At 54.1% G+C, this 27,871-nt stretch overlaps 2 protein-coding genes across 8 annotated transcripts; one reads left to right on the top strand and one right to left on the bottom strand.

Moving 5' to 3' along the window:
• Positions 1–386: 386 nt before the first annotated feature.
• On the bottom strand, positions 387–16,030 carry LGALS2 (galectin 2). Of its 6 annotated transcripts, XM_068142397.1 has the most exons (7): positions 8,680–8,808; positions 8,249–8,490; positions 7,677–7,780; positions 5,517–5,607; positions 2,297–2,379; positions 1,848–2,007; positions 387–659 (listed from the first exon to the last, which is right to left on the bottom strand). In XM_068142397.1, the coding sequence occupies exons 3-7, from the start codon at positions 7,700–7,702 to the stop codon at positions 513–515; spliced, it is 507 nt and encodes a 168-aa protein (XP_067998498.1). In that variant the 5' UTR covers positions 7,703–7,780; positions 8,249–8,490; positions 8,680–8,808; the 3' UTR covers positions 387–512. The 6 variants fall into 6 exon arrangements, with proteins under 6 accessions (XP_067998498.1, XP_067998494.1, XP_067998495.1 ...); XM_068142393.1 differs by lacking the exon at positions 7,677–7,780 and having other exon boundaries at positions 8,680–8,828; XM_068142394.1 differs by lacking the exon at positions 7,677–7,780 and having other exon boundaries at positions 8,719–8,789.
• GGA1 (golgi associated, gamma adaptin ear containing, ARF binding protein 1) lies at positions 16,025–27,757 on the top strand. 2 transcript variants are annotated; one of them, XM_068142390.1, is made up of 17 exons: positions 16,025–16,110; positions 16,978–17,062; positions 17,371–17,446; positions 18,048–18,146; positions 19,382–19,505; positions 19,975–20,075; positions 21,048–21,128; positions 21,556–21,693; positions 21,819–21,900; positions 22,312–22,419; positions 22,713–22,868; positions 23,599–23,663; positions 23,796–23,962; positions 24,073–24,350; positions 25,229–25,398; positions 25,659–25,769; positions 25,928–27,757. In XM_068142390.1, exons 4-17 carry the CDS (start codon positions 18,063–18,065, stop codon positions 26,036–26,038), a joined length of 1,776 nt encoding a protein of 591 aa, XP_067998491.1. In that variant the 5' UTR covers positions 16,025–16,110; positions 16,978–17,062; positions 17,371–17,446; positions 18,048–18,062; the 3' UTR covers positions 26,039–27,757. The 2 variants fall into 2 exon arrangements, with proteins under 2 accessions (XP_067998491.1, XP_067998492.1); XM_068142391.1 differs by lacking the exon at positions 16,025–16,110 and adding an exon at positions 16,186–16,383.
• Positions 27,758–27,871: the final 114 nt, after the last annotated feature.

The following is a 27,871-nucleotide window of genomic DNA, read 5'->3' on the forward strand; positions in this document are numbered from 1 at the left end:
CATCTCATTAAACACTTCTGTGGCATCAGATGCCACACTGCTGGGGTCCATGTTTTTCTTCCCTTCCCTCCCTCCCTCCCAAAATCTCAGTACAGGAAGACATTGTGCATTGTGAAAGGATTACACAACCACTCCCTGAGCAATCACAGAGTGTCTTCCTCCTCCTGAACCCCACCTGGATGTTGCTTTGCCCTACTTACTATCCATTCAACCCCACATCCTGGTCTGACCTGGAAAGATCCTGGTGTTATTCAGGAACTATTTCCATCTACAAAGGACTCCTGTCCTGTTGGTGGAGAACCTGTGGGGCTTGTTGGTGTCTCACAGACAACCACAGAGCCAGAGATCTCACAGAAGCCAAAGCAACTAGAGCAAGAAGTCTCTCACTGACTGGGTTTTTATTAGAGCTAGAGTCACAGAATCACAAAGGTGGGAAGAGACCTTGAGGATCATCGAGTCCAACCTGTCACCACACCACCTCATGACTGGACCATGGCACCAAGTGGTGGCTCTCAGTCCAGCTTGAAGGAGGTGACCCTGAAGCCTCCGTTGATGCTCATGTATGTGACCTTGTTGTAGCAGTGCCGGTTGGGGAACTCCACATCATGCCCATCTGGTAGCTTCACTTCGAATTTGTCTGCCTTCATTTCAATGGCAAGCTGGGAGAAGAGAAGAGAGGAAGGGCAAGAATTGGGAACAAGAAGGACATCAGGATGTGAGGGTCAGACCTGGCCCCCACAGCCTTTAAGCAAGGTGCAGGGGGTTGAGTTGAGAGTGATGCAGGAAATGAGCAGTTGATATCAAAAGTCTGAGCTGGTATCTAGACTATGAGCTAGTGACAGGATCTCTCCTAGGGCTTTCAGCTACTCAGGTTGTTAACTCAAAGCAGCTGAACTCATGTGTCTTTGTATGTCTCTCAGCTTATATCTGCTCTGAGCAGGGCAGAATAAACCTGGCACCCCAGTGTCCTCAGCAGCTCACCAGGACCTGGAAAAAGGAACTTCATTGACAAACACAGAGAGGATGAGGATGCATCGCTTGACACTGCAGATTTAAGAGATCATTCCCCACCTTGCCATCACCTTGCCACTCCTTCCCCAAAAGCCAGCCATGACTGAGGAAACAACCTTCCTCTCCACAGCAACAGAACTGCTTCTAGAGGCAGCCCTGTTAACATGTCAGGACATCTGTTGGGGTGAGAGAGCAACTAGGACAGGAGAGGAAGGACAGACTGGCAGCACTGATTCAGGAGTAGTAAGGACAGACAAGCTGAGGAAGAGATTCTTGGACATGGCTCCAAATGCTGGGTTGCCTTAAAGCTTGTGTTTGCACAGGAGGAAATCGGGGAGAGAAGTAGAGAGCAGCAAGATCCTGGCTCTCAGAGACCCCTTTTACCTTCATATGTGCCTCTCATGCACTCACCTGCTGAGCAGGTATAGGGGCAGGAGCATTTTGAATCATAGAATTTCAGGGGCAGGAAGGGACCTCAAAAGATCATCTAGTCCAGCCCCCTGCCAGAGCAGGATCACCTACACCAGATCACACAGGAACGCATCCCAGCGAGCCTTGAGTATCTCCAGAGGGGGAGACTCCACAACCTGAGAGAGCCTGAGGCAGACAGGACTTGCACAAAGCTCCCAGAGGAAGCATTGGGGTTTTGAAGATGGAGTGGAAATGGCAATCAGGACCAAAACCCCAGAGGATGTGGGCCTCTTGGGAGGGAGTAGGAGACATTGGATGGGACTGGGAGGACCAGGGTACAAGAATCTGCTAACCAGGGGCTTCCCCTTTCCTCCCTCCCCCCCTCCAGCTTTACACACCATTCCATGCTGGCACAGACCCCTCACCTTGACAGTGGAGCCCTGAGAGAAAGGGAGGTGGTGATCACGATACTCTGTCTGCCATTTGTTGGAGCACAAGGAGTTGCAGACGATGACAGGCTCGTTGAAGCGGGGATTGAAGTGCAACGCCAAGTCTGAGGAGCTGTGGCCGAGATTGATGCTGAAGCTGGGGGTGAACAGGAGGAAGGTCAGCTCCACAGGCAGGACAGGGTCTTAGCAGACTTGAGATCCAACACACAGCTCTGCACCCAATTGCTCCATTAGCACTGCAGGGGCTCAGTGCTTCCTGTTTTCTCTTTCTGCTCAGAGCTGGAGGAGCTCCACAGGGGTGGCCTGGGGGCTTCCCTAACACTGAGCTATGCTCAGGCTTTCTCTGCCTGCTGGTCTTGGAAAACCACCTCCCTTTGCAGCCCACCTTCAGTTGTGGCATCTCAAGGTGGTTTCTTTGTACTTACCCTTCTGCATCATCAGATATCTTGCCCTTGAGTTCCAGGGTGTCCCCAGTCTTCATATGCAGGTTCAACATTTCAAAGTTTTTCTAGGACAGAGGGGAAAAATAGTCTGTGGGACTCCTTCAGCCATTCCTCCCCTGCCACCACAAGTGAGAGGCATTGCTTGGAGAAGGTGCCCCAGCTGGGAGAACATCTACTGCTCTCAGCTGGGTTTCCTCTCACAGCCAAAACCCCTCCATGCTGGAGGTCTTGCATGGGCTTCTCAGTAAAAGAGGAATGGGATGGGTGAAGCCAGCAGGTGAGAAAAGACATCAGAGAGAGAGGGTAGATTAAAATAGGTTTGTCCTCAGCAGCAAGAGAGGAGAGCATGACAGCAGAGATACAAAGAAGGTTAAAGCAGAGGGCCACAACACAGGGTTTGGTGGGCAGCATCACTCGCAGCCCAAGAAATGCAAGCAGCAAGCACAGAAGTCCCTTGCTCAGCCTTGCTTAGCTGGGCACCTTGAGTAACAGAGGACAGAAGCAGAAGCCAAAGCCCTTACAGCCATCTTCTTCAGAGGGCAGAGTAACCAGGCAGGGAGGTACCAGTAGTTTAGCTCAGAAACGCTTCTCACAGTGGATTTTGTGCCCCTAGACTTCCGTGTGGCTTACAGATTAACAGGATCCTTGCCTCTGCAAGGCCTCACAGAGACTAATCCCGGTGACTTTGATCTGAAGAAAGAGCTCCCCTATGTGCACTCCTCATTAGGCACTTCATGAGATTTAAGCAATTCCCAGGCTCCCCGATGGGCAGCACTGCCCGAGGGCTGGGACGTGCCGCATGCAGAGAACTATGTGCAGGGCCACAAGCGCCAGGGATGTGAGAAGAGGCAGGCAGGAAAGCAGCACGAGGCTCCTCACGGCTTGGAGAGGGGCCCTGAGATCTTATCAGGATAAAGCTAACCCCCCTCCTGCAGTGCTCAGCAGGGGCGTTCACCCCCCTTTTATTTGCCACTGGGAACAATAGTGGGAAACCAGGCAGCAACTCTGCCAGCGCTGGCGACTTCCTTTGTCTGCAGAGCTGAGCCTCCACATGGCCAGAAACCGGTCCTGTGCAGATGGCCTCTCTCGTGCAGGGTATGTGCTGGCCATGCAGGAAGGGGCTGAGACCTTAGGGACCCCCAGAAGAGCTGAAATTCTCCAGTGTAGTCAGAGGTGGTGATAGGGATGATGAAAGGAAGGTGAAAGGGGAAGGCTGATGCTTCCCTGCAGACGCTGCAGAGCAGCGAGCCTGGGGAAGCAGCGATGTGATGGGAACATAAATCCCAAAGAAAGAGGAAATCCGGCTGAGGGGCATCTGCAAGGGAGGTGGAGGGTCTGTGGGGAGAGGAACATGTAAGCAATGGCTGTGGAAGCTGGCAGCCACCAGCAAGGGATCCACAAATCCTCAGAGGCATGATCCCTTAGTAGGGTACCTGCTTGAGAGTGCCTCTCCAGAGTCCTGTATAGATGTCCATCCTGGCTGGAGGGCAGCTGGCTGTACTGTGGTGGGTTGCCTATGTTCACACCAGAGGAGGCTTTGCTACATTCCAAGACTGTGCCTTGGGACAGCAGAAACCCGACAAGCAGTCACTGGCATGAGGGTGGGGGTCATGCTCAACCTGAGGGCAAGGCAAGCTTCCAGCAGGGAGCAGGCAGGCCTGCAATGTTGCATGGAGAAAACAAAACAACCAAATCTTACTTAAGGAGGGAAAAGACCAAGGCAGCAATATTGGCTTTCAGCCAGCAGAGTAGCAGCTTTCACCACATGAAATGCATCAGCTCCACTTGCAGAGGTCCCATAAGGTAGATTTTGGGGTTTACAGTCCTTTCTAGCCTTCTTGCTGCTCCTGGGGAGATCTCAAGACCCTCAAGGTGCTTTGGACAGCAGAATCTCATGTACCGTAGCCTAGGGCCACCACAGGGCACCCAAATAGCTGTTGAGAGCAGAGAATGCCACCCTCCCCAGCAGGCTGCCAAGAGCCTTGGCAGCATCATTGCTGGCAGCAGTATTTATTTTGTTTTCCTATTTGGGCAGGAGAAAGCCAGCTAGGTGTGAAACCCTGAGGAAAACCACAGGCTTCCTCACTTCACAGCCAAGGTAGCCCAACCACCCTAGATGAGAGAGGTTTCTCAGGGCCTTTTGTGGCAGGGAGAAGCCCCCAGAACCCACACTGGCACACCACAACAGTCTCCACCATCTCTCCCAACCATGCTTTGAGGAAGTGCTTCAAAGGGCTTGGAGGTACAGGGCAGCCAATGCATCCTCACTAGAGGTCATGAGCTAAGAACAGTTCCTCCCAGGAGTGCTGTGGGTCTTCTCCAATCATGACACCCAGTCCAGAAGGGAAAAGGGAGCAAAGGGAATGGGAGGTAGCCATGTTGGCTGTGGGAATGTCTCAGCCCAAGCCTTGTGAGATGAGGCAAGAGATTCCCTTCCACCCTCTCAAAAGGCTGTGGTCTCAGTTTGGCACTGGAGGAGAACACTGTGGGGAGAAAAGGTGCCTGTCCCATTTGGCACTCCAGGCACGAGGGAGCGGGTGCTGTGGACGAGGCAGCGCTGCCCGCTCAAGGCAAAGGGAGATGGAGAGAGCGACCGGGCATTCTTTCTCAGAGCAGCAGCTGCTCACTCTGCTATTATTTCCTACTGCTTCATATAATTTGTACTCCACAGCAAGCTATTGTCCCTTTCCACTGGCTATTTATTTCCTTGAATAGCCTCTGGGGAAGGATTTCAGTGCGGGAGTAAAGAAAAAAAGAAAACCTCCACACAATAAATCTTGAGCGGTGACCTGGTTTAAACCATGCTCCCCAGCCTCCTCTGGGCCCTGCCTGTGCTTCCTCCCAGCAGCTGCCATCTTTCTGACTCGGTTTCCCCCTTAATGAAGCCAAAGTGGGAATGCTCCCTGCCTTAGAGGGCTGTGGGGTGGATTTCAAGCAGCTGAGCTCTGGATTTTCAGAGGCCGGGGCTCAGGAAGGACCGAGGAGAGATTTCCATCCTGTCCTGACAGAGCTGCTCGGTCCTCCTCCTGCCAGTCACAAAAGTTCCCAGCTGGGTTTGAAAGAATCAGTTTGCCCTTTGTTTGAGAGGCATTGGTTTGCCTCTCAGCAGGTAGTGCTGCAACCTTCACCCAACTGATCCCTAAGCTCTGAAAGCCAGCCAGCTTCCTAATGGAGGAGGACTGAGAGAACAAAAAGTACTTACCTCAAACACTGAGGTGAGCAGGAGAGTGGATAAGCAGGTCTGTGCCTCTGGAGCGTGTGTACAGAAGGGGATTGTCCAGGAGATGCAAAAGCTGCCAAGGCAAAAGGAAAGTGGTGCCCATGAGCACTAATCTACCTGAGAGGTTAACCAGGGCAGGATGGCTCTTCTAGGGAAGGCACTGAAGTCTCCAGGTTCAAATCAACTAAAATGGGAAGGGATAAAGGACTGGAGGTGAAGGGCAACAAAGCTGGGGAGGGGTTTGGAGCACAGCCCTGTGAGGAGAGGCTGAGGGAGCTGGGGTTGCTTAGCCTGGAGAAGAGGAGGCTTAGGGCAGACCTTATTGCTCTCTACAACTACCTGAAAGGAGGTTGTAGCCAGGTGGGGGTTGGTGTCTTCTCCTAGGCAACCAGCACCAGAACAAGAGGACAGAGTCTCAAGCTGTGCCAGGGGAGGTTTAGGCTGGATGTCAGGAAGAAGGTCTTCACAGAAAGAGTGATTGGCCATTGGGATGTGCTGCCCAGGGAGGTGGTGGAGTCACCATCACTGGAGGTGTTTAGGAAGAGACTGGATGGGGTGCTTGGTGCCATGGTTTGGTTGATTAGATGGTGTTGGGTGATAGGCTGGACTCGATGATCTCAAAGGTCTTTTCCAACCTGGTTAATTCTATTCTGTTCTCTGCCACCCCTCAGGCCACAGATCCCTGACACTGTGTCATCCAGAGTCCTTGTAGGAAGTATAGAAGCAGCATCCATGCCCTGAACAGAGGGCAAGGGATTAGAGGCCATTACCCTCCAGTGAGCATCACCTCCCATCATCTGTAGGGTGCAATTTCCCCTCCTTAGGATGTAAGGAATAAGAAGGAGAATGGATAAAGCTAAATGAAGAGCCAAAATGTGGGAAAACCTCACTTTCTTCAGGGTTAGGGGCAGCAGTGGAGGGAAGCTGCACCAAGCAGTTGAGTAGATCAAAAGCACTGGGGAGGAATGTACCTACAGACTTGCTTCCTCTCCCTACCCTATCAGAAATGCAGTGGTGCCAGAGTGATCAGCAGCTCCCATCTCCATGGGGAGCTCAAATGCACTCTGATGGATGGTTTCCACCCCCAGGGCCAAGTTATGCCCTTATAACTTTGCACAGGGCATCTCTCAGGCAGCTCTGAAGTCTCCAGCAATATTTTTGTGTGCCATGAGTAGTGCAGAGGGAGGGCTGGAAGGCAGCTCAGATGCATGGGAGCTGGCTCACCAGGCACTAGAGGCATTTCATCAACTCAAGCTGCCAGGTGGTCATGTCTTAGGGGTCTTCAGCTTGCCCAAGGGGCAGGAGAAGGAACTGAACATCAGCAGAGGGAGGCCAGAGGACTGGTTGCATGCCACCCAGTTCCATTTCCAGCCTTCATTTCTCTAATTCTTCCCTCATGGGGGCATGCCAGGAATGTGGGTTGTGGAAAAGACTTTGAAAAACATGCCTGGAGATAAAAATGCCCTTGTGTTGAAAGCTTCCCTACTGTCAAAGTGAAGAGGCATAGAAGGCTTGTGGCTTCTCCCCTTTTGGACTTTTCAGATCTCCCAGCTTTACCCAGACTTGCTAGGCAAGACAGAATCATAGAATCAATAAGGCTGGAAAAGACCTCAAAGATCATCAAGTCCAACTTATCAGCCAGGACCTCATGACTACTAGACCATGGCACCAAGTGCCACGTCCAATCCCCACTCGAACACCTCCAGGGATGGTGACTCCACCACCTCCCCGGACAGCACATTCCAATGGCTAAGAAGTCTCTCAGGGAAGAGCTTTCTCCTCACCTCCAGCCTAAACCTCTCCTAGTGCAGTTTGAGACTGTGTCCTCTTGTTCTGGTGCTGATTGCCCGGGAGAACAGATCAACCCCCTCCTGGCTACAACCTCCCTTCAGGTAGTTGTAGAGGGCAATAAGGTCTCCCCTGAGCCTCCTCTTCTCCAGGCTAAACAGCCCCAGCTCCCTCAGCCAGCCCTGTGCTCAAAGCCTCTCCCTAGCCTCATTGCCCTTCTCTGGACATGTTCTAGACACTATTAGCTTAATGGGAAAAGAATCTTCTGCAGAGCTTTCCACAAGGAATCAGCTTCATGAGGTCTTATGCTCTACTTGCACCAATAGATCACAATCTCCAACAGCTGTACTTTACCATTGATTGCCCCTTATTTTGCACATGGCAAAACTGAGCCACAGACACTCAAGTGTGCATCCAAAAAAACCTCTCTTCTGGTTTTGATTCTCATCTTAAAGCTCCTATGGATAGATAAAAAAAGAAATAAATAGATACATAAATAAATAGATACATAAATCAAAAGTGCAGCTTTGCACATTTGTCTTAGGAGCTAAAAGGAAGCTGGGCTCCCTTGGTTAATGCAGCTCAGAGATGCTGATTCCTCATCACACCATGTACCAGCAGAAGATACTAAGGCATTCAGTGCCTCTGAAAAGAAAAGCAAGCCCTTGAGTGGCTCCAATTAAGTCTGAAACCCAGAGGCATTCAAGAGGAACAGATGCCTTCCAACAGTGGAAGCCAGGGGACTTCCGAGATGCCCCGAGCCCAGCTCCCCTGACTTCAAGGGGACCATTTCCCACAACAAAGCCAGCGTGAGGCCAGCTGGCTGGAACTCGAGGAAGCCAGAGAGAAAGGCAGCCTTGCGCCATACACAAAAGCTCCGTGGGGACCTCCCTCCCTCCAGCTCTCAGCAGCCGCCTCGGACTCACTCCCACAGGGCAGCAAGGGCACGCAGAGAGCGACCGTCAAGCCCCCAGGCGCGGTGGTCCATCCTGCAGAGGGAGAACAGGGCTGCTGGCACCGCCTGCCTGGCTTGGAGCGTGTTTCTCACGGGCTCCAGCGCTGAGCCCGGGCGGGTTGGACAACTCTGAGGACTTGCAGAAATCCTTCAGACAAGCAGGATCCATCTGAGTCACACGCACGGGGCTCGATGCCAAGGGTGGCTCATCCACTGGAAAAAAGAAAGAGAGAGGGAAAGAAATGCTAGGGGAGAAATAGCAAGCTTTGAAAAGCCACAAGAATTAACAGCTCATGGCCTGGAAAGAAGTGGAAGCAAAAAAGAAAAGGCCTCTTCTCCCATGCTCACGTCACCGAAGCCAAACATCCCCCAGTGCCACGGGCAAGCAGCAAGCCACCTTACCATCCATCAGCTTGGAGAGGGTATGAAGGGGTGACCCACCCTGGATCTAAGGCCATGGTTGAGGTCTGCCAAGGAAGGGGTTGTCAAGTCAAAACTAGCTGTTGCTCCAAAAGCAGCTTGAACAAACTCCCTTTGATGGCCCTGCAAAATGAAATGGTGAAAACCAAAGCAGATGGAAATGGGGAAGAAAAGCTGCCAAAAAAAGGGGGGATCCAAATCCCTAAATGACTGACTGCTGGAAATGGGCATCTAAAGAGAGAGCTGCAGGCATCTGGAAGAGACTTCAGAAAAGCCCAGGCCCACACAACTTTCCCTGTCGCTCTCCTCCCCTCTTCCAGGGGACCCTCCAGAGCAATCCACAGTGAAAAGAGCTGAGCCTGACCTGCTGCAGGAGCTCCAAGGACAATCAAAGCGCAGAGGAGGTCCCAACCCTCGTTGGCACAAGGAGTGCTAAATTACTTTTTCCCTGCTTCCCAGTGAGGAGCTACAGTCACAGCCTTGCTTAGAGTTGCCAGCAGGTGAGGAAGCTTTTGAAGGCAGCACCTGAGTCGGCTTGGTATTGGCACTGCCCAGAGATGTTTCATTTCTGCGTGGTACCACAGGGAGCAAGCAGGTCAGCAGCTGCTTTGCCCTGCTGGGACACCTCATCTCCCTTCCCAGCCTATACTAGGCACTAAGGAACATGCCTTGCATTTGAGGGCATCCTATTTTATCTACCAGACCATATAAGCATCCTGATCCTCCCCTGGACCTGCTCCTGGCCGCCTCTGCTCCTGCTTCTGACCCATCCCACATAGCCAGTAGTACAGAAGCCCTCACCAGAGCACAGTAGATACTTATTTTGCATTCCCAGCAGTCATGCAGGGCTCTTCTCTCTCTCTGGCTCTCCTTTCCTTCCATCCAGCTTGTGCCTTTTCTTGCTGTCCTTATTTTCTTCACTACTGGCAACACACTCAGGCCAGAACCTTGCTGTCTCTTTGGCTGTCCCCAGGTTTCTTTTTTGACAAGATTCCCCCTTCCTGAGAGGCCCACAGCAGCAAAGCAGACTCCCAACTTTGACTGCAGTCAGCTTCCTGGATGAAGAACACTTGCTCCCAAGAGGGGAAAAGGGGGGAAAGGGTTTTACAAACTAACTGCTTTGAACACAACTCACACCAGACAAATCTTATCACATCCCAGGCTGAATAGCCCCCAGCACGTGTCCATCCACTGTGGAACAAACAAACTTGCCAAAGCAGGAGATCTGATAAGAACAATGCAAGGAGGACCGCTGGCTGCAGCTGCCAGGCGAGTTCCCAGCTGCTCACAGATAGCTTATCTCTCCTGTCAAGATGGGACACGCATCAATGTCTGCTGCACAACAGCAGGAAAGAGCCAGTGGAGACCTGCTCTCTGGTCCTAAACGTGCACCTAGCACTCCTCACAACCCTGTCTCTGAAGTACATCTTTATTACTCACTCAGTCTCATCAGGAAAGGGGTGGGAATCTTTCCTGAACAGCTCCAGCAGAGGCACAGCTTCCCAGGATGAGCTGAGAAGTGCCTAGTGCTTGCTCTAGATACCAGCAAGTGACTGGCTGGCTGTAGGGACAGCCATGCAGCTGGAGGACAGCTGGAGAGAAGAGGTCTCCAAGTCCACTCTTAGGTCATACTGCCACATTAGTGCTTTCCGTCTCACTGACTCCCAGCATGAATCCTTCTCCCAAAAATTCAGCCAGAGCACTCCTGTGAGGAGGAGAGCTACTCACAATGCAAAGCCACTTTGTGCAAAGAGGGAGGTGGAGAAAGAAGGAGGACTTGGACCTCAGATCTAAGTCAGCAAAGGTGCAACATGGTTGTGGGGAGACCCAGAATGTGGACGCTGCCTTTGAGATGCCCACTGGGCTGAGTGGAACAGCAGCATGCCAGTGAACACAGCCCTTCCAGGCAGAGGCCTGAAGATGTGTCTAATCCTTCTCCTGACCAGGGGACTCATCTATCCACAGCACAATACACTGGGAAACACATGATCTCTGCCCCTGTCCTGCTCCCCAAGTGAGTTCCCAAACATGATGTAGTTTGGGGTGGTGGTGGAAACCGGACAAAGGTGTGTGAGCATGGAAGGCCTTGTAGAACTGCATGCCCTGTGAGCAGCATGACGGGCAGAGACTTGACAGGGTGCTTGGTTACATGGTTTAGTTGGTTGGGTGGTGCTGGATGATAGGTTGGACACGATGATCTTGAAGGTCTCTTCCAACCTGGTTTATTCTGGTTCTGGTTCACTCTCCCTGCTTGAAGCAGGAGAACCAGGGCAGCAAACACAACGTGTCTGTGGGCCCAGGCCTGTCTGATCCACTGCATCCAGGAGCTGGCCCTCACACCACCATGGCCTCATGCACTCGGGCAACATTTCCTCATAGCATCTCTCCCACCTCACAAGGCAGGAGGTCAAACACAGCCAATGATCCACAGCATGGAGTGCAGGACACTGAGTCACAACTGTGTTCAGCCAGCAGGCAGAGAGTTTCCCGGTTTCAGTCTGGTGCACACACTCCCATCCCACACCCTCACCTACAACCTGCTGTGTGACATTTCCCGTCTTGGGAGAGGAAAAAAAATGGAAAATCAGGGGATAAACATGCAGGGTGCAGCAGCCTGCACTTCAAATGCCTGCCTTCAGAGGGACCTGGGCTTACACAGCGTAGGAGTTTCACTCGGTCAAGAAACTAAGGAGCAGGTCACAGCTCCCACGCTGAGGGTTAAACACTCAGTCCCGAGTCCACCCTGTCTCCCAGCCCCGGCTGGGCACTGCTAGCTGGCACAGCCCAAAACCACACCAGGGAGGATGCTAACAACCGTGCAACGTGACCCATCATCCTGAGGCAGCACTCGGGCCTGGCCCTGCTCCTGTTGCGCCTACAGAGACAAAAGAAGCTGGAGGGACCAGAGTGGAACCGACAAAAGGCCAGGTCCACCCTCGGGAAATCTGCATACGCAGACTTTGAGCCTCCCTCTCCCTCCCCCTCCTCCTGGGTCACAGTTTTCTTTTTATTCCCGAGCCCACGTCTGCTGTGCCCCAGCACTGGGTTCACTCCGCCCTGCTGCTCTTCACCGCTGCCAAAAGCCAGGCTGAAGATGTCTGAGGAGCCGAGCGGCAGAGGCTGAACAGCCGAGCTGCCTCCTCCTGCCATTTTCAGCCAGCGGCTGAAGTTTCCTAGGGAACGTGAGGCAGCTGCATTCAAAGTAGGACCACTGGCAGCGGGGGACCTTCAAGCCTGGGCCAAAGCCCAGCTATTCAAGCTCAGCAGTTGCCAAACCTGCTCCATCCGCAGAGCCCAGAGCTGTGCGCTCAGCGCCGGGGCACCTGGCGGCGGGGCTGCCTGCTCCCCGTGCCGTGCCGTGCCGCCACAGGGAGGCTGCGCGCCGCCGCGTCCTGAGCTCCAGGGGCTGCTGCTACGCTCAGCGCCCCCGGGAAAGGCTTCAGCAGCGCCGCAATGCAGGGATGCATTCATCACTCGGGCGGGGGGGACCTGCCGCAGCTGGCCTCCCCGATTTGCTCCAGGAGGCCTAGTTTCATGTCACTGATCTCTGCTCAGATCATGCTTGGATGCCCGTGAAAAATGCCTTTGCAATAGGATTTTTCTCCTTCTTCTCCCTCCTGCTGTTCTTTAGAGCCAGGCTGTAGCTCAGCAAAATCCAGGCCCTTAAACCGGTTTTGCCCATACTTGCACCTTCTAAAGATGCTCCTTCCATTTGCTAGCGGTAACACAGCAGGGCAGAGCAAGAAGGGGTGGATCTGCTTCCCTTGTCAAGTGCCTCTCTCAACACCTGAATCCCGAGTGCCCTGTATCGGCAGTGGCTCTGCTCCAGCCCGGAGCTGATCTCGTCAGCGGGGCTGTGAATGACTTCATCCAGGCTCCCCCTTGCGGGCTCAGGGCCTTTGATGCTCACTGCAGCCCCATAAATCTAAGCTGCTCTCTCTAACCTGACAGGTCCTCCTCTCCCTGGTCTGGTTTTGGCTCACCCAGATGCATATCCTATCAGCCCCTAAGCCACAGCTATGACTAGGGCTTCTGTCCTAACAGCTTTCTTTCATCTTTACCTGCTGCAGGTACTGTTCCTCAGCAGCAAGAGCCTTCCTGTGTTCACAGAGCATCCTCTCACTGTCTCAGACCCTCTTGGGAAGGCACTATCAGCAACACCAAATCCAGATGAACTTTTCCCTGGGGGTAACAAGGTACTGCCACTTCCTACACTGGCCAGGAGGGCATCGCTGCCTGCTCAGCTGGGGGAGCAAGACAATCCTTGAGTTACCTAGTCTGGAGGGAGGGCTCCAACAGATGCAAGCAGCAAGCTGCACAGCTCACCCCTAACTCTGGTATTTGCTTCTCTCACTGAGCCAATGACAAAACCAATGTGGAAAAGAAACTTGGTCTACAGAGGTCAAGGCAACTCCCCAGAGGATGCAAGTACAACTACCCCCATGCTAACAACCAGGGAAACTGAGGCAGCAGCTGTGTGCTGCCTTCAGTCTTGCTCTGAGACATGCTTAATTGCAGAGATCTGATCCCTTATGCAGCATCTTGTTTCCTCATTCTGCTCCTGTAGCTGCAGAAGGATGCCTTTGATCAGTAGGGACAGGTCTTCCTACTGTGAAGAGGGAAATGCTGAAGAAATGGAAGGGAGCAATCCTGGTGGATAACTGCACACCACAAGAAAGTGCTGCATATGAAAGGGAAGGAGACATTTCCTATTAGATGAAAGGAGCTCAAGCCTGCTCTCCCTCCAGAGAAGTATGCAACTCTATACTTGCCTCTGTAATTGCAACCCTCCACTGGGAAAGGTGCTTAGAAGTATTGCAAAAGGAAGCAGATTAGCCAAGGTCAGGGAATGGCAGGGCTGCAAAGCCAGAGGATTGTGCAAGAGATGCGTGGTCCGAGGTGATGTCAGGAGAGGTGCTGTCAGCCCTCTGCCAAGAGAAAGTAGCAGAGGTAAAATGAAGCCAGAACACCAGGAACTGGCTGCTGCAGTCAGCCAGAGCAGGAAAACAAATGAACAAAAGACCACAGCTTCAGGAAAGTGAAAGGTCTCCAGCAGAATGCTTTGCCAAGGAAAGAGGAATATGACAGGGGAAAGGGAACCTGATGTCACAGGCCAGAGCCAGCAGGAATCACACAAAAGCTCTGCTGCCAGGCACACGCACATCTGAAAAACATTGTAGGGTCTACATAAACACACAAGGCAGAGAAACCAAACACTGGGAGAGAACAAGGGTAACAGGGTGGTTCTGGTGGCTGAAGATGACCTGGTGGATGGAACTACCTCTCCCAGAAGACCCAACACTCCTGCAAGACAACCTTCCCTTCCCAACTGAGTGGGAACTTGATCTGGTTTGCGATTCACCTCGACTGTACAGGCACCAAGAGCATTTGCAGAGCCCAGGTTATCAGGCAGAAGCTCTCCTGCCTGCTGCTGCCCTCTACGGGACAGCCAAACCCGGGATCCCGCTCCCCTCTGCCAGCACAAATTTCCTTTCCTCCCACATCAACTACCCAAGCTTTCAGCCTGTGCCTAATCACTTTCCTCTGCAACTGGCTACGAGCTAATTATAGTCTCAGTACTTTCGTTCTTGAGCAGAGTTAATTACAACATGGAGCATTTCACTCCAACCAAACCTAGTTTGTGATTCCAGCTGTCAGTAAAAATAAATCAAGGCACAGGAGAAAGGTTTTGCTTCACATCTCATCAAGCCACTGTTACAGGCAGCAAAATTCAGACCCAGATCTCTTTTCTGCTGCACTTAGCAACCTTGTTACATGGAAAGCAGATACAACCCAAAGGGGGGAAAAAAAGACTCCCAACTCTATGAGAAATAAAAGCAGGTTTGAAAGGCAGCTGCTGACACAACTTATGCATGAGTTCACTCGCCATTGTTTGCAACCAGCTGAAAAAAGGTGCAGCCCTTCCATTCATCACAGGACTTGCTAACCACTGGGTGTTGCCAAAGACAGGAAAATAAACGACCTTGAGACTCACAGATCCAAACCTGAGCAAAAGGAGGCCACGAAACCCCCAACTGCAAAGCCACTCCTTCAGAGGAATCACTTCATGGAGCGGAGGGAAGAGATGCAAGCCTTCCACACGGACTGCACACAGCCTAGAAAAGCAGTACCTGGGCCTGAATGTCTTAAATATGATTTAAAGATCCTCAGGAAAGAAAAAACACCTCAGAGGGGGTAGCAGTGACAGGCAGGGTTGACTCATAAGATTAAAATAACCCACGTAAAACGTGCCTGAACACAGCAGAGGGAAGGATGTGGCAATTCTCTATGAAAGGCGCTTAAAAAAAGGGGCTTTGTGATGCAAGGCAGCAACAGTTTAAATAAAGAACTACACTCAGGTGCCAAAAGGTACTTTTTGATGGCAAAAAAATCCCCCCCAAAACAATAGGTACCCATAAGGAAAAGCCATTAGGGGTGCGACACGGAGGCAGTTCCCTCGCCTGCCGTCTGCAGAATTAGCACTGTAAATGAGTAACGCAGCACAGGACGACTATGACTCAGATGTCTGTCTCCAGGATTAGACGCTTCAAGGCTGAATAGGTTTGCATCACACTGCCCTCTTATCGCGGGAGGCTCCAGCAGGCAGCTCCAAGCACCGGCACCGACGCACCGCGGCAGGGACTCCTCAGGCCGGTGCAGGCCCGTGCTCCCCGGAGGTCACGGAGCTGGCGCTTTTCACCACCACTGCTTACAAGGACGGCCAAAACCCGCAACAAAACAAGGAAAGCAATAAATCACCAGGCGGACACAGACACGCTGTTCCTTCCAAGACCACTGGAGCACAGAGCAAACAAGCGCCATTAAGTGGCACAATTAGGGCTGGCCTGGGTTACCAAGGCTGCAAGGAGAAGGAGGGCAAACTGACTGGAGCTCTTTATTCCCAGGGTTTCACCAACCTGCCGCCCCCGCAGCTGCTCGGCCGGGCAGCAGACAGCCGGGCCAGGCCCCGCCGGCACAGACCCGGCAGCTATTTAAAGATCATTCCGAGCGGGGCACGGGAGCTGGCTGACTACCGTTTGTAATGCCTCCTAACGCAGCCGTCCCCCGGGGGCACCGCTTGCTTTGCTGAGAGGGCCTGAGGACAGCCGCCGGTCACCACAAGGGGACTCAGCTCGTCCCCGCCGCCCTCGGGCTCAGGCGGGCGCGCAGCGCGCATGCGCCACAGCTGCCGGCCTCGTGTCCTTTTAAAGGACGCTGTCGCCCGGCGTGGCGGAAGTGCCCGAATCCCATGCCGGAAGTGGCATCACCTGCCAGTACGAGAGTGCTTCCGGGAAGGGCCGGGCCGGCTTGTTTCCATGGGGCCCCTGATTTCCGGCGCTCTGTTCTGCCCTGCGCCTCCTCGCTCTCCATGTCCTTCTCCTGGAGGCCTTCCGCTTCCTTCCCCGCCCCGCGGTGAGCTCGATGATGGCTGGGGGGTGCGCTTCGGCAGGGGGCGCGCTGGCAGCGGGGCGGTGCTGTGCGCCGTCGACTTCCGGCTCTCTATGGTGAAGCCGCCGGAGCGGCAGTCCAGACGGTTCGGTGCGCTCTCCATGGCTCGGCGGCCCCGGGCCGGGCGGCTGGGCGGCGGCGGAGCGGCGCTGCCTCGCTGAGGAGCCGGCAAGAGGGGGGACGGGAGGGGCCCGGGACCCTCCGCCATGGAGCCCGAGACGCTGGAGGCGCGCATCAGTGAGTGCGGCCCAGGCCAACCTTCCCCTCTCTCTGACACGGCCTGGCCCGGCCCCGCCGCGCTGCCGGAGAGGCTCAGCCGCCACGGCTGCTGGGCGGGTGGGGCGGGAGGTGGGGGGTGCAGCTATTTGGGGGAGCACTGGGGCGTGAAGGAAGGGAGGTGTTGAAGGGGAACGCGAGAAGAGTCTGAGGGGTCACGCGTAGCGAAGTGTCAGGGCGGGCGCGGGGAGGGGGCAGCTTCGCGGAAATGGGGTGGTTGGGGGCACACGTGAGGGGGAAGGTGGTCGTGGCTGCGGCTGTGGAAGCGCAAGCGAGACCCTGCAGCTGAGCGCGGGGCGGGGAGCGTGTCGGCGGACGTCCGTGCAGCGACGCTGGGTCAGCGTGTGCTGAAGGCAGGGAGACGGTGCCGGAGAGTTTGTGCACAGCGCTTGTACGGGGTGGCACGAGTGGGTGCGAGTCCGGTTTGCCTTCCGTGCCAACCTCCGCGAATGCACCTGGTAGCGCTGGACAGGGAGGAGGATGGAGCTGCCCCAACCCTCACCTCTGCAGGGTGGGAGCCTGGGAGATCGTCCTCATTGTCCCCTTCTCACGCAGACAAAGCAACCAACCCCCTGAACAAGGACCTGGACTGGGATGGCATCAATGCTTTCTGTGAGCAGCTCAATAAGGAATTAGAGGGGTAAGTACTTCATCCTTTCCTCAGGCTGCTCTGGATCATAGGTCTGGGTTATGATTCCCCACCTGGTAAAATCCAGGGGGGTTGTCCCAGGAGATGGGTAGGCACAAAGTGACCCCAAGTCAGGGTGAGTGGGGGCTCCTGATCTACAAAGAGAAGATTCCTCCAGGGTTTTGAGGTGTCTTGGTGCCTTATCATGCATTAAACTTGCACTACACTATTCATCCCTGGCTTCCTAGATAGAAACACAGGTACCAGTCTCTTCATGGATAACCAGCTGGGGTTTTTTTCCCTCCTCTCACTTCTTCCAGCCCTCCACTTGCTACCAGACTACTTGCCCACAAGATCCAGTCTCCACAGGAATGGGAAGCTATCCAGGCCCTCACGGTAAGGGCATCTGCGGGCTGGTAGAGCTAGATGGAGGACCAGGGTGTGAAGTTGCTCCAGTTGGACTGGAGGAGCATGGAAAGCTTTGAATTCCCACTGCCTGGAGCAGCTGGGCTCTTGGGTGGGAGAGGGACTGAAGGTCTGTGAGAGGACAAGGTCCAGTCACATGAGAGGTGTCTGGTAGGAAAGGTCTTGTCTCTATAAAGGATCATACTCAGTTGACAGGAAGGGTTTCAGGGCTATTTTTGTGGTGGGCTGGGCACTGCTGGGTTAATGATTGGGCTCAATAATCTGAAAAGTTTTTTCAAACCTTAGGGATTTTGTGATTCTTAATTGTGTTTTGGATCACACCACCTGAAACCCCAGTATTTGTGACCCCTCCTAGGGGATCCCCTTCCATGGGCTGTTGAGCCACCTCTGCAAAGGCTGACCCCAAAGAGGAAACTTGCTTCCCTTTGGAAGTGTGCTCAGCCACCTGGGAGAGAAAGGAGATGTCTCTCCACACTGCTGTGAGGATAGGCACTGGCTCTGTGCCTGGTGAGGGAGGAACAGGAGGGAGCTGGCTCTTGAAGCTGCTGCTGACCCCATGCTCTGTCCCCAGGTGCTGGAGTCCTGCATGAAGAGCTGTGGCAAGCGCTTCCACGATGAAGTGGGCAAGTTTCGCTTCCTTAATGAGCTCATCAAAGTGGTATCACCCAAGGTGGGTCTCTGGACTGGAGCCTGGGGGCAGGAGGGCTTTGGGTAGAAGTGGTGGCTGAGCAAAAAGATCAGAGACTCGTTGGGATATGGGAAACAGGACAGTGCTAGCAGGAGATTTAGTGCTTGCTCCCTGCTGAGGTTTTTAGTGGCAAGGTGAGCTTTCACCCCTCTGCTCCAGGCTGATTCTTGATGCAGGAAGCTGAGGGACAGCTAGACATGATGCAAGCAGCTCCTGTGAGACTGTGTGCGTGCCTGGAGTCACCTTCCCTGCATCTTTCTCGGGCTCTGTCTGTGCTACATGTGCTCAGGAACTTTCCTCAGCTCTGACATCGTGACTCTCTTTCTCTGGGGTGTCCCAGCCTTGTTGAGACACTCTGAAGAGGACAAGCCCAGGCCTGGTCAGTGGCACTCTGGCAAGCCTATCTGAAGCACCAGGTCATTACCTTCTGCTCTGCTGATGCTGCTGTTCCTGCAGAACAACTTGTGCATGCCCTCCTGTTCAGTGAAGGCAGCTAAGACCAGCAAGTACAGCGTTAACACAGACTGTCTATGACTAAGGAAAACCTTCATCTGGCAGTCACAGCTTGTGATCTGTGGTGATGAACGGCCAGGGACAGCAGCATCCTAAACTCCTCTTTCTAGGTGCCCTAGAGAATTTTCTCTGTCTTAAGCCTCTGGTGGCACATGCTCTCTTGCTACCACCACTACTCTCAGCAGACCCACAGGAGAAGGGTGAAGGATGATTGCTTGGCAAGAGGAGACATCTCACCACTGGATGCTGATCATATGGGGCTCACCTAGCTCTAAAGGGTGCCAGGCACTTGTGCTGGAGAGTGCCCTTGGGAGAAAGGGCTCAGCCCTGCCCCAGGGACTGTTACCCACAGTCCTTCTCCTCCCATCCCTACTGTCCCCTCATTCCTGAGCAGCTTCTATTAGCAGTACCCTGTCCTTCACAAGCCAGCAGAAACCTGCCTGAGCCTTCCCACCTGTCCCTGTGTGCTGCTGAGGGGCTGCTGGTGTAGCACTTCTCCCACCTCCTGTGTTTCCTGTGGTGGAAACCAAGGACAGCATAGGACATGTTGCAAGGCCTCGTGAGCTTTCCTGCTTGCTTCCTCTTTCCTTCTCCTTTTGCCATTGGGAACAGTCTGACTTCTCCTGGGGGAGGGGAGGAGAGGAGCCTGCAAGACCTGCAAGGTCTCAGATCAAGTTCAAGCCACCCCTTCTCTCTTCCTCTAGTATCTTGGCAGCCGGACACCAGAAAAAGTGAAGTCAAAGATCCTGGAGCTGATGTACAGCTGGACATTGGGGCTGCCTCATGAGGTGAAGATCTCAGAAGCCTACCAGATGCTGAAGAAACAGGGTGAGAGGCAGTGTTCTGAAAGAGGAGGGTGGATGGATGGTTTGCTCTCACTTAGTTTTCAGCTGGAACAGAATCTGAAACAGACTTTCCCCTTCCTGGGCCATCTGGCTCAGCACCAGGGGCCGTGCCTTGGGGCTCCTAGCTGGTCAGAGGGAGCTGGTAGCTGAGTTGTTTGCTGGGTTGGAGAGGACATCTGCTTTCTTGTGCAGGAGATAGGGCACTGGAAAGGTCTGGGGCTGAAGGGCTGAGAGTGCTTTGGCAGTTGATGCTGGGTGTTCCTAGGAGAGGATGGTTGTGAGAAGTAGAGGGCAGCTCATCCATGAAATCACAATCCAGGATCAGGGGTAGGTGGAGCAAATCCACACACCCTTGGTACCAGCTGGGCTTGGTGGACCATTAGGGATGACCTAGGGGGCAGTGCCTTTCCCAAGTGAGTGAGTCCTGACCTCTCCATTGCTGTCCACTGCAGGGATTGTGAAGTGTGACCCAAAACTACCTGATGATGCTCCTTTACCCCCGCCTCCCCCTCGGCCCAAGAACATCATCTTTGATGACGAAGAGAAATCCAAGGTAAGGCGCTCTGTGCAAGGAGAAGGACAGCAGGCAAGGTCTTCCTGCTCCATAAGCTGTCCCCCTGAGCTGCAGATCCAGAAAGGGGCAAGGCCTCTGCTCTACATGCTGTCCTTCAGAAAACTCATCACAGGAATGCTGAGGGCCCACTTCAGAACCATGACAAAGGAAGCAGCCAGGGTGGGGCACGTGGGTCTGTTTGACCTTTGGAGTGCTTAGCTGCAAGATAGTGAAAAGGGTGAAGCACTGACTTAGCCCAGCAGGTTCTGAGGGATTTGCTCAGAGGCTCCAGGCTTTTCAGTTATCTGGCCATGAGATTTAAATCCCAGTCCCAGATGCTGTTGGTGTTATCTCTTCCCCACCCCCAGCACTGCAATCTTACTGCCCAACCACTCACACCCTCGTGGACCCATCCTGTATTGCCTTCCTATCAGAACTGTTTCACCACCCAGACAAACCTCTGTGTTCCCAGTGCTGAGGCACTGGAGCAGGTATTTGGCTCCCCTGGCTGTAGCTGTGCAGCAGAGGTGTGATGCCAGTTTGCTGCAGGGGATGTGTTCTGCCTCCATGGTGTACAAATAAGGGTGGCCAGTGGGCTTGTTCACTGAGCCTATGCCTATGAGCATAAACCAGGCCTTCTCTCCTTCTCAGTGCTAGTGCTGCTGTGCTTCAAGGTCTCCATGGTGTGTAAGGGGCAGTCAGAAGCAGGTTTTAAATGGAGGGGATCTTCAGGGAAAGACCCATCTTGCATAACCAGAACCACAGTGGGCAAAGGAGAACCAGCTGTACTTCTCTCCCTGGTCTCTTGACAGCCCACAAGCTCTCATGACTGGGCTTTCAAACAGCTGGCACTGTCCACTGCCTCTACCAGAGGAGGCTGGGGGCAGGGGCAGCCCTAGTGGCTCTAGTGTTGCAGGTGAGTCCAGCTGCCCCCCTCTCAGCCTGGGCTCAGAGGTTCCTTCTCTTTTGCAGATACTGTCTCGTCTCCTGAAAAGTTCCCATCCCGAGGACCTCCGGGCTGCCAACAAGCTCATCAAGGAGATGGTTCAGGAGGTGTGGCTGGGGAAAAGGGAAGCTGAGGGATGGTAGTCTGGGTGACAGTGATTGACACCATGGGAGCAGTGGCTCTCTGTCTTCTCACAGACATACTGAGCAGAAGCTCAAAATTCTGCAGCATCAACAACTGCTAGAGAGTCTTTGTGTGATTTCTGCCATCCCTTGCCTACTTGGAGGGATGGCTCTGGGCACTTTCTGTGGCCCAAGCCCTGCTGCAGCACTAGATCTGTAGCAGCTCCATCCCTGTTTGGCAGGCACTAACCCAGAGATGAGCTGTTTGCTTTTCCCCTGGAGTGGGAACTGTTTTGAGGGCAGTGTTGTTGTGCCTTAGTCAAAGGAGCTGTGTGTTGGCTGGCCTAGCCTTCCTCCTCTCCAAGTTGCAGACAAGAGCAAGGACATCCTTCCCCATGTGCTTCCCCTCCAGGACCAGAAGCGCATGGAGAAGATCTCCAAGAGGGTTAATGCCATTGAGGAGGTGAACAACAACGTGAGGCTGCTGACAGAGATGGTGACAAACTACAGCAAGGGGGAGACAACAGAAAGCAATGAGGACCTAATGAAGGTGAGGAAAGGCCATCCCAGCACCCTCTCAGTTTAGCAGGGATGAGTGACCCTCCTAAGCCTGTTTGTGCCCCCAGCTGAGCATCCTGCTGCTGGCCTCAGCACCCCTTGCTCCTCTTCCCCCAGGAGCTCTATCAGCGCTGCGAGCGCATGAGGCCCATGCTCTTCCGGCTCGCCAGTGACACAGAAGACAATGATGAAGCTCTGGGTAGGCACATCTGACCCTTCTCATCCTGTCCCCTTCCCAGTCACCTTCTTAGAGCCTGTCCTCGGCCTGCCCACAGCATGGCATCTGTCAGCAGCCTCTGCTCTGCTCGGGGTGCCTGCCTACCGCGGGTCAGTCTGTGATTTGGCACCAAGGGCAGGTGGCAGCAGTTGCAGCATGGCAGCCATCCTCCACTGCCCTGCAGGAATGAGGCTTGAGCCTGTCCTGCTGGGACTGCTGTGGAGGTGTCAGTGTGCCCTGGTGCAGTCTGCCACAACAGCTGCCAAGGCGCTGTATGCAGGGGGCTGTTGCTGGCTCCTTGGGCCCCTTGCTTCCAAAGAGTAGAGCTGGGGTATGAAAGTCACTTTCTTTGTTTCCTCATGGTCTCCAAACTCCCCAACTGTGGCCTTCCAGCGGAGATCCTGCAAGCCAATGACAATCTGACCCAGGTGATCAATCTCTACAAGCAGCTTGTCCGGGGAGAAGAGATCAACGGGGAGATGGTGGCTGGTCCCCTTCGAGGTGAGGGGGCGTGGGAAATGGGGCCAGGGAGGTCAAGCAGAGGCACCCTGTTGCTGGTCTGCAATGTAAGAGAACATGGAGAGAAGCGAAAAGCTGAAATCTGCAGGAGGTTGGGGTGGGGCTGGTGAGGTAAGGAAACTGTTTGTGGAGATAACTGATGCATGAAGAGAGGGAATTGGAAGGGAGAGCAGAGGAATTCCTTCCTACAGGTGTGAGGAAGGATGGGAACTGGTCTCAGCACACTGCATAAGGACTGGGTAAGGTCTCTGTCTCAGCTTGTTCCTTCTTTGCAGAAAGCACCTCAGCACTTCTGGATCTCTCAGGCCTGGATCTCCCAGCAGCAGGCCCTTCTTACCCAGCCTTGCCCACCCTTTCAGGTGGCTCAGCAGTCCCCATGCCTGACCAAGCTGGTTCTGTCTCCTTGCTGGATGATGAACTGATGTCTTTAGGTGAGAAATCCAGAGCAAAACCTCTGCATACTCTCCTTGACTCACAACAGTGCATGGATGGTTCTCCTTACAGCAGGAAGGTGAATGAGGGAACAGTGAATAAGGAAAGACCATGAGGTGTCCTTCACTTAGTGTGAGATAGAAGGAGGGAAAGACCCTGCTAGGATTCTGAGTTTGAGTCCTGTGGTGTTTCCAAGTCTAGACAGAGAGAGCCTGCAGGGATGTGCCCTCTGATTTGCTGTGGGAAAACTGCCCTGGCAGGTAAATCAAGAGTGATGCAATGGCCATCCCCAGATGGGATCACAAGGGTGGATCCCCCCCAGCTCCTCGTGTTTACTCCTTGCAGTTGAAGTAATGAGCTGACAAGAGATGCATGGGACTTGTAGAACCCTTCACGTGGAAAGCTTGTGAGATGCCAATCCTAGAAGGCTCTAGAGCCCTGCTTTCCCAACAAAGTATCCATTTGCTAAGAGAGCTGCTTTGAGTACAGCAGGGTGAAGCTGGCAGCCAGGCTTGTCAGCCTGGTATTCTCTTCTCTGCCAGCTGCAGACTGCAAATGAGAATCCCTGGGCAGAAAAAATCTGTCACCCTGCCAGCTCTCCTGCATGCAAGGATGAGGTCAGGAGATCACATTGGTGGTTCTGCCCTGGTTCTTGGTCACACTCAGGCACCACTTAATGCTCTTACCCTCTTGACACCTAAGCTTCATGTTTTCTATTACCCCTGGCAGGCCTGAATGACCCAGCACCACATCCTGCCCAAGCTGGTGACAACAGTGTCTGGAACAGCTTCCAGGTAAGGTGCTGAGAGCCAGGGCAGAGGATGGGGAGGGTGGTGAAAGCAACAAATGGCATAGGTGGGGTAAGCACCTGGTTGGTGCTGAATGTGACCCTGCTTAGGGGGCTCTGCTCTGCGCTCTTTTTACAGTCATCAGACAGCAACGATCTCATCACAGCAACACCACCAGTCAAAACAGATGCTGGCACATCCTCCCCAAAACCTTCTCCTTCCACCAGTGGCTTGGATGACCTGGACCTCCTTGGCAAAACTCTGCTGCAACAGTCTTTGCCTCCAGAGTCTCAGCAAATGCGGTGGTAAGCAGGGGTAGTGCAGTGCCTCCTCTCTCTCAGTGTTTCTGTTTCAGGGGTGCTGGACATAACATTTCACCACCCTGTTCCTCTCCTTGCTCTCTGTCTGCCTACAGGGAGAAGCAGCAGCCACCCCCACGGCTTACCCTGAGGGATCTCCAGAACAGGAGCAGCTCTGGCACCACAGTCAACAATCCCAGTGCTCTGCCTGTGCTACAGAGCATTTCCCCCAACCCAACGCTGAACTCAGAGCTGCCTGCCCCTGCTACACTTCCAAAAGCTGCCAGCACAGCAGCAGGAAGTCCTGCAGTCCCACCACAGCCTCCTGCCACCACGCTGCCCCAGGAAATCTCGCTGGCCAATGTCACTGTGCCTCTGGAGTCAATCAAACCCAGTGAGCCAGGGTGAAAGAGGGGGGCAGGCTTGGGGAGAAACAAACCATGTGCAAGTGGAAGGGAAGCTACAAGCTGGGGTTGGAGTGGCTGGAGAGCAGCCAGGTGGAAAGGGACCTGAGGGGTACTGGCTGACAGAAAGAACATGAGCCAGCAGTGTGCCCACATGGCCAAGAAGGCCAGTGGCATCCTGGCCTGTGTCAGGAACAGTGCAGCCAGCAGGAGCAGGGGGGTCATTCTGTCCTGTACTCAGCATTGGTAAAGCCACATTTTGAATCCTGTGTCCAGTTCTGGGCCCCTCAGTTAAAGAAAGATGTTGAGTTGCTGGAAGGTGTCCAGAGAAGGGCAACAAAGCTGGGGAGGGGTCTGGAGCACAGCCCTGTGAGGAGAGGCTGAGGGAGCTGGGGTTGCTTAGCCTGAAAAGGAGATGGCAGGAGGGAGACTTTACTGCTGTCTACAACTACCTGAAGGGAGGTTGTAGCCAGGTGGGGGTTGGTCTCTTCTCCCACGCAACCAGCACCAGAACAAGAGGACACAGTCTAAAGCTGCACCAGGGGAGGTTTAGGCTGGATGTTAGGAAGAAGCTCGTCACAGAAAGAGTGATTGGCCATTGGGATGTGTTGCCCAGGGAGGTGGTGGAGTCACCCTCACTGGAAGTGTTTAGGAAGAGACTGGATGGGGTGCTTGGTGCCATGGTTTGGTTGATTAGATAGTGTTGGATGATGGGTTGGACTTGATGATCTCGAAGGTCTTTCCCAACCTGGTGAATTCTGTGTTCTGAAACTTGTGGCTTGTTGGATTTTGCCAGCTGTTTGGGGGATGGGGAAAGGTTGCTGCAAGGCTGCTGCCTGACTGCTGCCTGTCCCTACCTTTCCCCCAGGCAGCATCCTTCCTGTGACAGTGTATGATGAGCATGGCTTCCGTGTCCTCTTCCACTTCGCCAAGGACGCCCTGCCCGAGCGGCCGGACGTGCTGGTGGTGGTGATCTCCATGCTCAGCACAGCCCCGCAGCCCATCCGCAACATCGTCTTTCAGTCTGCCGTCCCCAAGGTGAGGCAGCTGCTGGGGCTCAGCTCCCCAGCCTGGCCCAAAGTGTCCTTCTCCCTTTGCAGGAAACACGGGGTGGGGGGAGGGGGGAGGTGCAGAGAGCTCTGTGGGGCCGAGCGTGAGTCGTGGTGCCTTCAGAAGAGTGGCAACCAGCACAATGGTTTACGCTCTGACTAGACACCAGAAGCTCCCTGGATATGGGAGCAGGGGCTCTTGCTGCCAGGTTTCCCTCAGGAATGTGGGGTGCTCTTCTCTTTTCCTAGGTGATGAAGGTGAAGCTACAGCCTCCTTCAGGCACAGAGCTGCCAGCGTTCAACCCTATTGTCCACCCCAGTGCCATCACGCAGGTCCTTCTGCTCGCTAACCCGCAGAAGGTAATGGTACTGCCTGGGGCTGGTCTTGCTGTGTGGGCAAGACAGGTTACCCTGTCCCTGTTCCCTCTGCAGCTTCCTAGAGGCATGAATGGTTTGTACTTCATGACTTCTAACCTCCCACACCTTCTGACTGCTTGTCCTTTCTCCCCCGTCTCCAGGAGAAAGTGAGGCTACGGTACAAGCTGACCTTCACCATGGGAGAGCAAACCTATAATGAAATGGGGGATGTGGACCAGTTCCCCCCACCAGAGTCCTGGGGAAATCTCTAGGGCTGCATGTTGCAGGCACTACAGTGCAGAGTCCTTGGGAAGCCAGCCCAGTGGGGCTGGAGCAGCCTGAGGAGGTGGGGAGGGCGGGTGGGGGGCTGCTGCTCACGCTCTAATCTCCAGAGGGCCGGGCAAGGGCCGGAGGGAGCGTGCATCAAGGAGGAGAGCAGAGATGCCAGGAGATGTTCATCCCACAAGACCAGGAGTGGAGTGTAAAGCTTTGTGTGGGTGAACAGTTGCTTTCCCTGCTCTTCAAAGATGTTGCTCCCTCCCCAGTCTGTCCAGTTTCTCTTCTAACCCTGCTCTCCCCCTGGGTGCAGTGGGGAGCAAGGATGGAGAGCTTTAACAGCCTCAGCCCTGGGGTAAGGCCTAGCAAAGGAAGAACTTTTTCCTTGTCTGTCCCCTTTATGCCTCCCAGCCTTTCAGCTGCTTCATGTTCTGTGGTGCTCTCCCTTGTTCCCCTTGCCATCTCATTGGAGCTGGGCCCTAGTTGTTCCCCATCTAGTGAGACTGCATTGGAGCTGGTGTGGAACAAGCCTGGACAGAGTGGGTGTCCTTCCAGCACCAGAGAGGAGGCAGCTGCCCTTGCTTTGGGAGGGGATCAGGAGGAGATCTTCCCCTATCCCACTCCTTCCAGCTGCCAGCAGAGCTGTTGGTGGGGGATGGGACCTGGGGTGGGAGCTTGGGGACTGGGAAGCTCTTGCTGTGTGCTTTTCTGTCCCCTTTAGCTGGAGCCCCTGGGCACTCAACCCCCACAGCAAGAAAGCCCACGTGCTTCCCATTTGCTTTATCTACCACAGCAAGCTTTGGGAAGTGGCACTGGACTTTGCTCTGTGTGTCAGTTCTGAGAGGGACATGCTGGGGTTGGAGGGAATCTCCCCACAGGCTCTTGCCCGACAGGAGAGAAGCAGCATATGGTCTCCTTCCTTCCTGGCTGGGCTGGAGAGTTTGGTGGGGAGGTGGGCTCTCTGAGCTCTTCAGTGTCCTCCAGGTGGGGTAGGTGACAGGCTGGGAGTTACGGAGAGGGTGGAGCCCAGCTCATCACCAGGGGGCGCCACTGAACTCTGCACTGGGATCCCAACCGGACTGGGTGGGTACCGGGGGGCGGTACAGCTGTGCCTTGTGCACCTTTGCCCGCAGCCTGTGAGCAAGCCGGCTCCCTGCGGGGGGAGGGGGCTTGTCCCACAGCTGCCTGATCACTGTGACATAAGAGTGAGGATCTGCAGGCGTGGAGGAGACTGTAGCTGGCATGTCCCGAGCATTCCCCATCTCCATGGGACTTGCAACCAGGGGAGCTGCTTTCTGCCCCAAGCTAGTTTTAAGAGGGCCTGATTTTAAAGGCATGGGCAAGCTGCACCCCACACCAGCTTGCCAGATGTAGAGGAAGGATTGAGAATGATGTGGGGTGCGTGGGGTGCCTTGCACTCTTGGCTTGCGGACGGCGAAGACGAGAGGTGTCGGTGAGAGGTGTCTCGGAGCAAGCAGTAGAGGAGAGGGGGAAGCAAGGTCTTTATGGTGGGGTTCTGCTGTGTCTTACTTCCCTTTCTGCTCTCTTTTCAGGGTTTTGTATGGGGTTTTTTCTTTGCAGATCTTGTTTGGTTCTTGAACAGACTTGTATATATTTTCAGTGCAAAATTCTGTAAATGGAAGAAAACCTTTAGAGCGAGACGCCCGGCGCGAGGAATCTGCTGTATTTATGGGAAATAAAGAGTTCTTTCCTGATCCTCTGCCTTCAGAGACAAGGGAAGCATTTTCCCCTCACCCTTTGCAGCTCAAGTCCTGCCCCTGCAATCCTGCAGCTCGTCCCACAGACAGCTGAAGCCTTGCTAGGCAGAT

This window comes from Melanerpes formicivorus, unplaced genomic scaffold (genome assembly GCF_026170545.1).
Source record: "Melanerpes formicivorus ecotype bairdi unplaced genomic scaffold, bMelFor1.0.p_v2 SCAF_8, whole genome shotgun sequence".
Lineage (NCBI taxonomy): Eukaryota > Metazoa > Chordata > Aves > Piciformes > Picidae > Melanerpes > Melanerpes formicivorus.